Below are 15,000 nucleotides of genomic sequence, written 5' to 3' on the forward strand. Positions count from 1 at the left end.
ACAAAAATAGTGTAAAAGGATGACACTAATACAAAAATAGTGTAAAAGGATGACACTATTACAAAAATAGTGTAAAAGGATGACACTATTACAAAAATAGTGTAAAAGGATGACACTATTACAAAAATAGTGTAAAAGGATGACACTAATTACAAAAATTGTGTAAAAGGATGACACTAATACAAAAATTGTGTAAAAGGATGACACTAATACAAAAATTGTGTAAAAGGATGACACTATTACAAAAATAGTGTAAAAGGATGACACTAATACAAAAATAGTGTAAAAGGATGACACTAATACAAAAATAGTGTAAAAGGATGACACTAATACAAAAATTGTGTAAAAGGATGACACTAATACAAAAATTGTGTAAAGGATGACACTATTACAAAAATAGTGTAAAGGATGACACTAATACAAAAATTGTGTAAAAGGATGACACTATTACAAAATAGTGTAAAAGGATGACACTAATACAAAAATAGTGTAAAAGGATGACACTAATACAAAAATAGTGTAAAAGGATGACACTATTACAAAAATTGTGTAAAAGGATGACACTAATACAAAAATAGTGTAAAAGGATGACACTAATACAAAAATAGTGTAAAAGGATGACACTAATACAAAAATTGTGTAAAAGGATGACACTAATACAAAAATTGTGTAAAAGGATGACACTAATACAAAAATAGTGTAAAAGGATGACACTAATACAAAAATAGTGTAAAAGGATGACACTAATACAAAAATAGTGTAAAAGGATGACACTAATACAAAAATAGTGTAAAAGGATGACACTAATACAAAAATAGTGTAAAAGGATGACACCATTTCAAAAAAGTGTCACTAAGTACACTTATATACCTGGGCAGCCCACCCAAGTAAAGTCTATGTGTGGGAAGCACTCATTTAACATATATACATAAAGAGACATACTTATAAAATAAAACTTTTCCCAAGCTTTAGAAATGTAACACATTCACGTTCTAAATTTTAGTAATATTTATAATATGCAAATGTTTCTATGACTTATTTACAATACGGTTTGTAAAGTAATATTTTCTGTCTTTCAGTAGATCTATTTTATGAGAAACTTTAGCATTTTTGGATTTGCACTGCAAATCTTAAATACAAGTTTAAAAGGTCATATTTATTTTATTTCATGTTTTTAGCTTTTTTTTTTTAATTCTGAGCAGAAATAGATTAAAATGTCCACTGATTCTGTCTGGCCCTGCTTGAAACCAATTGTGGAGTGCACTTAGAAGAGAGCACAATTGTCACTCCGAAGACCATTAAACTGAACTAATAAAATTACCTTGAGAGCAAATTAAAGGTCCCATGAAATGACAATATTGTTTTTAGATGTTAGTATCAGTATTGTTAGTTTTTAAGATTTCTATAAGCTAGTGTGCTCCAGAACCATGACAATATCCACATTTTGAAGGTATAAAACTGATAATAACATGTAAAGCTTGTCTCTTCTGCCTTAATGAATCAACAGTTTTATTCACGTCACAGTTTCTCATCACATCACAACCAATCAAATGCTCTCTAGTCTCTGACATGCCCCGCCCTCTTCAAGATGCTTCACGTTGGCTTTTCATTGGATGCTCTTGAGCTCGGTCACTCTCACTGATAAAGCAAAACACTATTGGCTGTTTTTTTTTAAAAGGGGAGGAGCTACACCATGTCCCACAATCTCTTCATGTTTCAGTTGAGATTATATCAAACATCAAGTAAAACTGCACATTTCAAAGCACTTCACAGGAACTGTTTGAACGATGGATTTGGGAATCATTGAATTGCTGAACTATGCTCATAACAATAAACTTGCAAACTTGGTGTGGTTTTGGGAAACGCACATAACAATAAACTTGCAAACTTGGTGTGGTTTTGGGAAACGCACATAACAATAAACTTGCAAACTTGGTGTGGTTTTGGGAAACGCACCCCAGGCTTGAAAAACCTAACTTTTGCATAGGCCACTGTAAAATCAATTAACCTCAGAAATGTTGACTGCATTTCCTTGCTGCCTTCTCAATTACTGAAGCGTTATTTTGGTTTCTCCTGCAGGGATACCAGCGGCCCAGTCATTACATCGCAACTCAAGGTAAATGTGAACGCTTGGATAAATCTTCTTTTCCTCGCTGCTAAAATCAAATCAGAAACTCATAAAGTAAGCACTGCACTCTAGTCTACTTGATCTTACAAAGTGTGCATGCTTAATAGTTCACAGCTACTGACTTCTGAATATAAATTCATACTTTATTTGGTAACACTTTAACTTCGGATATTCCATACATTTACTATGGTAATTGCAGTTAGTTATGCATAATTACATGTGGCTAACCCTGAACTTGACTCACATACTGTTAGTACTGTAAGTACAGGTAATAATTAATGATACTCAGTAGATAGTAGAGTAGTTACACTGTAGTTATGTCACCTTAAAATAGTGTAACCCTACATTTTACAGTACATTTACTGAGCGTGCACTTGCAGTGCGTTTAAATTATGTCTAATAGACATCCAAACATAAACCTTTTAGCTAAAAAATCTGAATTTTGGCTTCAATGAACATCTAACAAATATATAGACAAATATATCATCAAATATATAGATTAGACGCTTCACACGTGTAGTCATTCATTCCTATCTATTCGATCAGTAGTCTATTTTTGGTTTATCATTAGACTCCTATTACATTTTCATGGAAAACCCAGATTTAGCCTCGTTTTGCCAAGAGGTTTGTGTTTGGATGTGTAGTAGATTACTTTTAAACACACAATTGCTTGATACTGGTTTGCGTAGGAAACTACATGTGTTAAGGTTAGGTTTAGGGATAGGCATTAGCCAGATTTTCTACTCAATGTAATAAATGCGGAGTATGTTCATGACTGCACTTTAAACTGCTAGCAGATATCATTGAAATAAATTACAAGGGGACATTTGTGAACATCATATACAGATCAAAGATGATTTTAATGTCAGTATAACTTCTTAGCAGCTAATTCAGTCAAAATGGTTGTACTGTGTTGGTGAGATGTGCTGAAAACACTGGTTTTGGTGGAAGTCACCATTGTGGAGAGCCATGCTTCAGCTGGACTCTTTGACACTTCATTTATCATGCCAGTTTCTCTTTGGTTGCTGTAATTGTGTCTTATACAGTAAGGTTGTCACAATACTATTAATTCATCTTACGATATTATACCAGATGAAGTATTATGATACCAAGTAGTGTTGTGATACTGTAATTCACAACTCAAATTATAAAGAAAATTGTCCGAAATACTAAATGTTATAACAGGCCTACTTGAATTTAATTCATAATTCCCTTATTATTGAAAAAAAGTATTATTTGCACATCACTTCACCCAAAATATATTCCTTTTTTCTGTTTATTTTGTAGAAAGCTGACCAACGGAAAATATATTAAAATAAGATACAAATTATACCAAATGAAATTTGTTACAAAAAGAGCATTTGTCAAACAAAATTGGGCTATATGAAGTGGTCAGAAATAGTTTCCTGTTGCTATTTTGAGTTTTTCATCTATTGTTTTTTTCAGTCTTATCAGGTAACAATCCAAAGTACTGTCACTTTGTGAGTCGTTTTTTTAAAGAGATTGTCACAATTGTTGTAGCTACTAAATCATATTAACAAACAGAAATGAACCAATTCAGATCGAACTGAAGCATCAGAAAACTTTCAATAGGCTGCCATAAAATGCGTGAATCCTACACAGTTTGCAACCTTAAAGTGCTCCATAGACTATTCAAATAACATGATCTATTGCTCAAATGTGTGAGCTTTTCCACATGCAACATTACCTATTGTAGATAGACCGTTAATGATGATACTACTGTTTACAAACTACAGCAGATCCGCCAGTATTTTGGAGCCATAGTATCACAAACTACCATAGTACTGGTAAACCGTGCAACCCTATTATACAGTATATATAATACACAGTGGTGTAGTCCTAAAAAAAAGGTAGTGTACTATTACCTACCCAAGCCAAATTTTAAAAGTAGGCAAAGAAACAACGAAAATCAGTGTTTGTTTGATTCATTTGCTATATATATATTTATTTAACATCAGTTAGCTGTAACTATTGACTTGCACAGAAGGAAAAACAAATACTCTGGAAGTCAATGGTTACAGGTGCCCAGCTTCTTTTGTGTTCAACAGAATAAATGATGACCATTTTAATTTTTTGGGTCAACTATCTGTTTACAAAGGACAAATATTTCAACAAATTTGTTTTGAAATATTTGACATTTTTAAAACATTTTAAAGCAAGATGCTAATAGTCTAATCCTATTTAATGATTGGCTTGGCTAATAGTGCCACCAGCAGTAAGGCAACGTTGCAAGACGGCTATATCAAGTATTGTGTGTTGTTAACGAACTGTAAACTTAAAAGAAAAAAATCAAGAAAAGAAAAGCAAAGCACGCTTTATCAAAAACCTCAATACCAGCCTATATTCAAGCAGATTTTTCCATATATTAAATAAAGACTTTTGATTTAATGCTGATTAAATAAAAAAGTAGGAGGGGACTGAGGCGATCGTTTAGTAGGGTACAGTTCATGAGGTACTCGCAAAAGCTTTAGGGGGACTGAATAGAAATATAGGGGTCTAAATTGACACCCATGCTTTTTTATAATCTTACCTGAATGTTTCTGCGAGACATCATTTAGTTGACTTGTCGTCGTCTTCGAAAAACTTTTTTCACAGCTGCTGCGGTCGTCGGGGGCGGGGAATTGTGCAATTTAAAACAAAAGTGTAACCAATTAAGAATGGAGTTAAAAAAACATTCGGTAGACAGTTAAAGAGGACGTGAATACACGTAAATTAGGGAAGTTTAATCACCGAAACAAGTGAGTATACTGAGTAGGCATGGGCCAGTATACGATTCTGACAGTATGATAACCTTGAATAAAAATATCACGGTTTCACGGTATGAACACAATATATTTTATTTTGAGAAATATTTTGGAACAGTAAACATGTCAGGCTAAATAATTCAAATGAATCATTGACTTCTGCTGTCTTCATTTGTTTTCATACAACACAGATTTCTTTACCATTTAAAACAGCATCTTTTGATATTTTTTCTGCTGGAGATACTGTTGTCCTAAAAAACAATACTTAAATAAAAAAATCGTACACATACCTTGGGAAGTGTATAGTAGAAAATGAACGGTTTTAAAACCTTGACTTTTCCAAACCGCGGTATACCTTGAAAACGGTTATCCTCCCATGCCTAATACCGAGAGTATGCACAATTATTGATCCTCAGAAGTCGTAATACCCAAACAGCTCGTGGAAAAAAGTAGGCAAACGGAGTATACGTGCGTATAGCCCCGACTACACCACTGATAATACATGAACATTATATAGATACAGTTGAAGACAAAAAAAGACTATGATTAGCCCTCTTGTGGAATTTAAATGATTTTATAAATATTTCCCAAGTGTTGTTTTACGGACAGATTCTAAACACATAAGAGTTTCAATAACTCAATTCTTTTGTCTTTTCTGGGATGACAGTACATCATAATTTACTAGATATTTTGCAAGACACTAGTATTCAGCTTAAAGTGACATTTAAAGACTTAACTAGGTTAATGAGGCATTTATTTTAATCAAGTTTCTCTAGAGGAGTTCCTCCAGAAGATAAATACAGTTCAAGTCAGAATTATTAGCCCCTCTTTGAAATTTTTCAACCCTGGCTCATTCTGAGAACGTAGTCCCGTGGACGTTTCTGGAGACCGCGAAATACATCCCAGGAGGTACGTATTTTTGCAGTTTTTGTTTTCGCGAATCCGCGAGAGGCCGCTGTCGAATGACCTTCTGCCTGGATGACAGAATGATTGACCGTGCGACCGGCCAATCGGCTGACCCACCCTCCTCCGTCCCTAAACCCAACCAATGACGATTCACAAAAGCCGTCCAGAAAAAGAAAAGCCCTCGTCTGATTTTTACCACGTTTTCGGATTTTGACCGCATTCTCACCCTGTGACGAACTTGTTCGCTTCATTTTTGGGATTTTGTTTTTGTTTTCTTACCTGATTTCTGGAACCGCTCTTCCCCGGACTCGAACCCGGGCGTGGTCGTGGTCAGCCCCTCTCTGCGCCTCGAGTCCGCCAGAGTACACGAAGAGCTAACCGGGCAAACTGGTTGCAGCGGGAAAGCCCTCCACACGGAGGCGAGCAGCCGGTCGGCAAGCGTCAAAAGAAACGGCGTCACACCGGCCCGCAGCGTTCGCTTAAAAAAATGAAATGCAGCCGTACGTACCCCCGGCTACGTATTTCGCAGTCTCCAGAAATGTCCACGGGACTACGTTCTCAGAATGAGCCTGGGTTGAAATTTTTTCCCTTTTTTTTAAATATTTCCCAAATGATGTTTAACAGAGCAAGGAAATTTTCACAGTATGTCTGATAATATTTTTTCTTCTGGAGAAAGTCTTATTTGTTTTATTTTGGCTAGAATAAAAGCAGTTTTTAATTTTTAAACACCATTTTAAGGTCAATATTATTAACCCCTTTCAGCTATTTTTTTTCGACTGTCTACAGAACAAACCATCATTATACAATAACTTGCCTAATTACCCCAACCTGCCTAGTTAACCTAATTAACCTAGTTAAGCCTTTAAATGTCACTTTAAGCTGTATAGAAGTGTCTTGAAGAATATCTAGTCTAATATTATTTACTGTCATCATGACAAAGATAAAATAAATCAGTTATTAGAAATGAGTTATTAACACTATTATAATTAGAAATGTGTTGAACAAAATCTGCTCTCCGTTAAACAGAAATTGGGGGAAAAAATAAACAGGGGGGCTAATAATTCAGGGGGGCTGATAATTCAGGGGGGCTAATAATTCTGACTTCAACTATATCAACAAATTCGTTAACAAATGTCCTTGCTCATTATTATGCTTTTTTAAATAATTTAAATGTACAATTTTTACAGGAGAACAAATACTGTGCACAGCCTCGGTGTGTTTTTTCACAAGCTTATGCTCTGGTGTGTGTTTGCGTGTGCGCAGGTCCTGTCCACGAGACGGTGTATGACTTCTGGAGAATGATCTGGCAGGAGCAGTCGGCCTGTATCGTCATGGTAACCAACCTAGTGGAGGTGGGCCGGGTATGTGCCTATAGTGCCTGCTGAGGGGCCGCATGTGTGTCTGTGTTTGTGTGTGTGTGTGTTTTGTGCTCTGTGACGTGACCTGAGGCCCCTGCCTGATAAAACCTTTTGAAGAGTGAGATATTTCATCTGCTCTGATGGACAAAAACGGCTCAATCCCACACAGCCTGTCGTGGGTCACCACTAAATCAAACCAAAGAAACTATAGTGATGACTTTGCAGCACTTCTCAAAGGGTTGAGGCATGTTTTGATCATTGTGCATGTTTTAGTGGTAAGTTTAAGTTATATATGTGCATTTGAAATGACTTCACAGCAGTCAGAACGCTCAAATCATCTCATACACTGCAACAAATGATTTTAGTACTTAAGGTTTTTGTCTTGTTTCTAGTTCAAATATCTAAACATAAGGGGTGTGACAAGACGCTTACTCCACGAGACGAGACACGAGACTGGGTTCACAAGAACGAGACGAAACGAGATTTGTACAGTATTTTTAAGAAATCTTCAATGATGAAATACATGAATGGAAAAGATTTTATTAAAGGCCACCCATCAGCTATTCAAGCTGTTTGGACAGACATATGTGTAGGTATAGTGTATAGATCGGTGTATTGAGGTGATATAAACACACCCAGTCATTTTTTTTAAATTTAACAACATAAAAGCAGTGGACCAATTGGAGCGGTTTTCAGATTGACCGCAACTTTACCTAGGAGTGCGGTCCCCCCGCCCACCGAATTGATTGACAGCTGCAGGTATTAACATGTCCCGGTAGTCACATGAATAATCATATCAACAAGAGAGGACGAGCGCAAAGCAGCCGGGAATAAAAGGTGTGTTCAGTTCGCTAGGATCATCAATCATCATCAAACGTGATCAAGAGTGAGTTTCACAAGTTTAAAATGTTTTAAAACAGAGCATGTGTGTAATGAATTACAGCGATTTACTTCAGATTCACTTCATCAGCACAGCTGCGTGTCAGAACAATTATAAAGGAAGATGCTTCAATCCCGGTTTGTGGACGTTAAATCAGGTTATATTGTACATTAACATAACAGATATCCATACAGCAGTCGATATTAACCTGTATCCTGTGTCACATTTGCATGCAAAAAGAGTGCAAAGCTAAACGTATTCCTCACAAACGCTACGTGAGATCTGCTTCCTTTAAGTCTGTCTGTTGTCTGACACAGCCGAGGGAGAAGATTAAGGCACGCAGAAAGGCACGTAGAAACGGTGGGCGGGGAGGACTAGCCTTAAAGGTGCAGTACAGCAAAACCGCCTCCTGGTGCAGAAATGTATAAAATAGAATTTAATAAAATGTATAATCAATAATCTGATGGCTGTTTTGAGCTGAAACTTTACAGACACATTCTGGAGACACAAAAGACTCGTATTAAATCTGAAAAAAGGGGTAACCTATGTGCCCTTTAAACTGAAAAAAAAAATCACAAATTGCAAAACTATTCAGGTGCTTGTAATGTACAGTTGAAGTCCCCCTGAATTATTTGCCCCCCTCTTTATTTTTCCCCAAATTTCTGTTTAACGGAGAGAAGATTTTTTTCAACACATTGTAAACATAATAGTTTTAATAACTCATCTCTAATAACTGATTTATTTTATATTTGTCATGATGACAGTAAATAATATTTGACTAGATATTCTTCAAGACACTTCTATACAGCTTAAAGTGACATTTAAAGGCTTAACTAGGTTAATTAGGTTAACTAGGCCGGTTAGGGTAATTAGGCAGGTTATTGTATAACGATGGTTTGTTCTGTAGACTATCGGAAAAATATAGCTTAAAGAGACTTATAATTTTGACCTTATAAATGGTTCATAAAACATTAAAAACTGCTTTTATTCTAGCCTAAATAAAACAAATAAGACTTTCTCCGGAAGAAAAAATATTATCAGAAATACTGTGAAAATTTCCTGAATCTGTTAAACATCATTTGGGAAATATTTTTTAAAAAAGGGAAAAAAATTCAAAGAGAGGCTAATAATTCTGACTTTAACTGTATGTTTGTAATGAATGTTATTTTACTTCTATTTTAATGAATTTTATACAGTAAAAGACATGTAAACACTGCTAAATATATGAATGGAAAATAGAGTTTATATATAATTTTAAATATTAGCTAAGAATTTGCTAATATATGAATAGAAAATATGTGTAAATAAGTGTAAAAAAAAAAGTTGCAGTTGTAGTAGCCTCTGCTCTTGGAGGCTACCTTTAAACTCCAGTGAAGAATAAATCGGTTAAGGCACACTCACCCGCCCCAAACGAGTGACACGCAACTCCGAGGCCAGCCTGTCAGGTGTGTGCAAAGCACTTGATGTGTGGTTCAAATCAAGTCTTCGGTGCTAAATTCACCCTCACGCTCCAGCATAACATCACAACCCCTGAGACAACTTTTCACCTCGGCGAGATTTAGTCTCGTGAGATCTCGTAGCCCAAGATCACGTCTACTTAACATTCTTAAATCAAGAAGCTTTTTCTAGACAAGCAAGACTGTCTTGTTTTCAGAAATAATATGCCGATATTAAGTGAGTTTTTCCTTAAAACATGCAACATAATCTGCTAATAGGGTAAGGGAAATGATCTTGTTTATCCTTTTGACCTAAGATTATTTCTCTTACCCTGTTATCCCGGGAAAAACTGACTTAATATTGACATTATTTCTGAAAACAAGACACATCGCTTGTCTAGAAAATGCTTCTTGATTTAAGAATGTTTAGATATTTTGCACTAGAAACAAGATGAAAATGTGTGTAGTAAAAGCATTTTTTGCAGTGCATGACAGTAAAATAACAGTACACAATAACGTTTTACACCATTAGAAGTAAATGTTGACTGCTGTGAATCAGTTGCTCTGCATCAGTAGATGTCGTGACTGTGTTTAAAGGGACAGTTCATTCAAAAATAAACATTTACTAAATGTTCACCTTTGGTTTTAAAACTGTACGAGTTTCTTTTTTTCTGTCGAAATCAAAGCAAGATATTTTGAAGAACGCTGAAAACCTGTAACAACTGACTTCTATAGTAGATAAAGCAAATACTGTGGAGGTCAGATCTCCAATATTATTCAAATCTTCTTCATTTGCAAACTCAAACAGGTTTTGAACGAGTGAATGGAGATTAAATGATGACAGAAATTTACATTTTAAGTGAACTGTCCCTTTAAGACAGGGGTATTCAAACTCGGTCCTGGAAGGCTGGTGACCTGCAGATTTTAGCTCCAACTTGCCTCAACACACCTGAAAAGATGTTTCTAGAAAGCCTAGAAAGAGCTTGATTAGCTAGCCCAAGTGTGTCTGATTGGGGTTGGAGCTAAACTTTGCAGGACACCAGGACTTCAGGAGCAAATGTGGACACCCCTGCTTTAAGATGAATTTAAAAAATGCAATGTCGTTCACTCACACTCAAGTGGTTCTGAACGTGTATGAGTTTCTTTCTTCTGTTCAACACTAAAAGAGATATTCTGAAGAATGCTGGGGGAAAAACAGCCATTGACCTCCATTGTAGGAATAAAAAATGCAGTGTTTCTCCCCAGAATTCTTCAGTATATCTTCTTTATTGTTCAACAGAACAAAGAAACTCAAACAAGTTTGGAACAAGTGGAGTAATGAGCAAAGGAATGCACATATTTTTGGTGTACTATCTCTTTAAGAGAGTATTTACTGAGCATAAAAGTCTCCCTGATACTCTGATACATAAACGTTGCATGTTTTCCGCTCTGTATTTTATGTTTGCTTGGTCTGGTCCTCCTCTAGGTCAAATGCTATAAGTACTGGCCTGATGATGCTGAAGTTTACGGAGATTTTAAAGTCACATTTGTGGAGGTGGAGCCGCTCGCTGAATATGTCGTCAGGACGTTCACTCTGGAGAGGGTGAGATTATTTTTGATGTTTAATGTTATCTCATTATTGATGTTCTTTTGACCTGTGCAAATACATAAAGTGTAACTCTCTCTGGCCATTCAAAATATGTGGTCCATTCCAGAATTGTGGGGACATTTTTTTCATAGATTTTCCTTAAATTATAATGACTAATCTATAATTTACAGTAAACTGAACCCATTATTCATGTAAAATAATACAAAATATTTTTTTAATATGATTCTGTTGTTTAACATATTGTTCAACTTTTAAAACCACTAACAAAGTTGAGGGTAACAGAGCATTTTCCAGCATTTTGTGCTTTAGCTCCAGATGCTAACCTCAAACCAGACTCCACATGGCATGTCTAATACACAGTTTTATATTATTGTTTTTAATAGTTAATTGACTGAAATCTCACATAATTAATCTACTATTTATGAACCCTAAACATTCATTCATTAATTTTCTGTTCGGCTTAGTCCCTTTATTAATCCGGGGTCGCCACAGCGGAATGAACCGCCAACTTATCCAGCACATTTTTACGCAGCGGATGCCCCTCCAGCCGCAACCCATCTCTGGGAAACATCCATACACACTCACTCACACTCATACACTATGGACAATTTAGCCCATCCAATTTACCTGTACCACATGTCTTTAGACTGTGGGGGAAACCGGAGCACCCGGAGAAAACCCACACAAACGCAGGGAGAACATGCAAACTCCACACAGAAACACCAACTGACCCAGCCGAGGCTCGAACCAGCGACCTTCTTGCTGTGAGGTCACAGCACTACCTACTGCGCCACTGCGTCGCCAACACTAAATATTTTACACAAAATAATAACAGAAGAATAATGACTGATTTCACACGGCCGCCATTTTTAAAAGTGAAATCGAGGCTGCGGTGGGAAGAAAACCTGAAGTATCGACTGAGTCACACAGAAACGTTGTGCACCTGGCTGTATATCATATCACTGAAGAGAACGTGACACAAATTTATCATTTCACCGCCTTTAAGTTAAGGGAAAAAGCACTAGCTAGCTAACGTTTTCTTTCCCAAACACAAGTTTTAGATGCCATTTATCAAGCTCAAATTAACGAACTGATTCTTTCACTATATTACACCTGTCATGATACTGAATTTCGGTACTGAAATAAAAAACATCAATTTCCCTCTATCCTGTAGTATTCACCAGCGCTCAACAGAAATGACTGTGATTGGCCGTGTAGGTCATCAGTTCACCACACGTCACCGATGTTTACCGAGTACAAACACAGACAAGTAATCGATTGATCTTCGTGGGTTTAGAACCCTCCAGTATCCTTATATCTGTGTTTGCACTCGGGAAGTGCAGTGAACTGATGACCTTCATGGCCAATCACAGTCATTTCTGTTGAGCACTGGTGAATACTATGACAAATCAGCGGTGTTTATGAACACGCTCAGCGGCGATTGAATGTTAGCGGGAAATGGATGTTTTTATAACTTCAGTACCAGGACAACACTATCCCTACTGAAAAAACCAGCTTAAACCAGCCTAGGCTGGTTGGCTGGTTTTAGCTGGTCGACCAGCCTGGTTTTAGAGGGGTTTTGGCCATTTACAGGCTGGTTTCCAGCCATTTCCAGCCTGGTCTTAGCTGGTCAGGCTGGAAAATGACCAGTTAAAACCAGCTTGACCACCTTGCCAGGCTGGAAGCCCAGCCAAAACCAGCTATGTCCAGCTTAAACCAGGCTGGTCAAGCTGGTTTTAGCTGGATTTAGCTGGTCATTTTCCAGCCTGACCAGCTAAGACCAGGCTGGAAATGGCTGGAAACCAGCATGGAAATGGCCAAAACCCCTCTAAAACCAGGCTGGTCAACCAGCTAAAACCAGCCAACCAGCCTAGGCTGGTTTAAGATGGATTTTTCAGCAGGGATTACAGACAACACAAGGGTGTGCTACAGAGGACTGAACTGTTTTATCGCTCACTGGATTTCATAGTTTGAAGCAGGGATGCGTCCCCACGGTGTTTACCTGGTGCCATGAGCTGAAATCTTGGAGGACACTTAGGCATATTACTCGTAAAGAGATTGTGGTTTTGTTTAATGTCTAATATGCTTTTAATTGTTTAAATTAAACTGAACTGACTGATAATAAAGTGATGTTTACACCACATCTTCACTTTGAAATCGCGGCAACAGCTGGAGGTTTGCATGTTGCTGCAATGTTTACAGTGCTGCTGATCCTATACTTCCAGGTTTCTTCCCACCGCAGCCTTGCTTTTGTGTTTTAAAATGGCGGCTACGTGAAATAAGCGTATACCTTCCGGAGTTTCTCGCCACAGGAAGTGACATCATTTGGAACAAGTCACATGCTTTTTTATCAGCACTTTACAGATTGTTCGGCCTTTTGATCACCGATGTAACAGAGCTAACTAGAACATAGACACACACACACACACACAATGTGTTTTTATAACACTAATATTACAAATAATACAGAAAATAGATGATTCATGCAAATGTGTCTAACTTAATAGAGGAAACACACAACAACTGAAGATTAGACTTTATTTCATGTTAATTAAAGCTGAATGTATGATTCAGGAGAATTAAGTTAATATTTTCAAGACTAAATGGACACATAAAAACATTTTACAGTTTGTCACATAATATATCATAATACATCATATCCTGGAGATGCAGAATGTACCCACAATTCTAAAATCACCCTTACACTTACTTGTTTGTGTGACTTCATTGTATCTGTGTGTGCCTGAGGATGATAACCCATGTCTAACTTTACTTTCTGAATGTGTGAAGCCACTTTGTCTGATGTTCACACCAAGGTTATTATAGTTAACAAAAAACAAACGAAAAAGCGAAAAGAGAATTGAAAATCTTTTTCGTTTACTGAAATATAAATAAAAGTTTTTTTAGAACTAGAACCGTCTCTGTATTGAGTATATATAAAACTCAAACGAACTAAAATTATAGCAAAATCGTCCTTTGTTTTTGTCTTTATAAATGTATTTAATACATAAGCCTTTTAGAAGTTAATTTATTTACATCGTGATGCCAGTTTTACGCCTGGATGTTTGAGCCGCACGGCACGTCTGAGTCTGTAATCCTGCTGCCATTGGCCAGATCAAGCCAGTCTTCCTCCAGTCAGTCCTCACTGTTGCTCCAGCGACTAAACAACGAGTGGACATGACAGCAGCACAGTGACACATTAAATACGACCCGAGCAGACACTAATAAGTATTAATTCAACACATTTGTGTCTAATAGTAGGTTTTATTTCCATATTGGTGATCGCGAACAAATCATTCATTTTAAGCGGATCTTAGTGAACTGGTAGAACTAATTCATCAAATCGTACTAAATCATTTGAAACGATTTGCCTCTCCAGTATGAACTCTTATCCACAGAGACTTACTTTTTAACATGCCTGATACCCCCTCTGACTTGAAACCAATATATAGAGTTATTCAGTTACTAGAACAGTACACTAGAGATCAGATTTGAGAATGAGTGAACTCATAATAAGGTGCATGTGATTCAGTGAACTGAACACAAACAATTCATGACAGCCTGCTTTGACTGATCTAAACTTGAACTACTGCAGCGTGGGTAAACCGATTAAATGAGGCGATCTGGTGAAACTTAAGTTTATTTCATAACAGAATGTCGTAATGGAATTTAAATAAGTGAATCATGCTTCAGTTGGGTTGCAGAACTTAAATGCAAGAAACTTTTGAGATCATGGTGATGTTTTAACTGACTGAAATTATGATTGCTGACTACAAAATTTTTGATATGTTGAGTCCTAACATGGGAGGATTGTCACCAAAGATCCGGTTCACAGAAAAGATCTGAACTTACCATCACTACTGTGTATCTAACCTCAGAAGCAGCTGTGCACACATATTGAACAGTGCTTAGGCCTGCTATCTTGTGGGCTGTTGTATT

At 36.7% G+C, this 15,000-nt stretch overlaps 1 protein-coding gene across 1 annotated transcript in view; it reads left to right on the plus strand.

The window, feature by feature from the left end:
- Positions 1 to 15,000, plus strand: part of ptprk (protein tyrosine phosphatase receptor type K) — a 344,134-nt gene that overhangs the window by 301,992 nt on the left and 27,142 nt on the right. Inside the window, 3 exon segments of the mRNA XM_056481373.1 lie at positions 2,080 to 2,116; positions 7,063 to 7,160; positions 10,939 to 11,055. Of these exon segments, the coding sequence (XP_056337348.1) occupies positions 2,080 to 2,116; positions 7,063 to 7,160; positions 10,939 to 11,055 (252 nt within the window).

Source organism: Danio aesculapii, chromosome 20 (assembly GCF_903798145.1).
Source record: "Danio aesculapii chromosome 20, fDanAes4.1, whole genome shotgun sequence".
In the NCBI taxonomy this organism is placed as follows: Eukaryota; Metazoa; Chordata; class Actinopteri; order Cypriniformes; family Danionidae; genus Danio; species Danio aesculapii.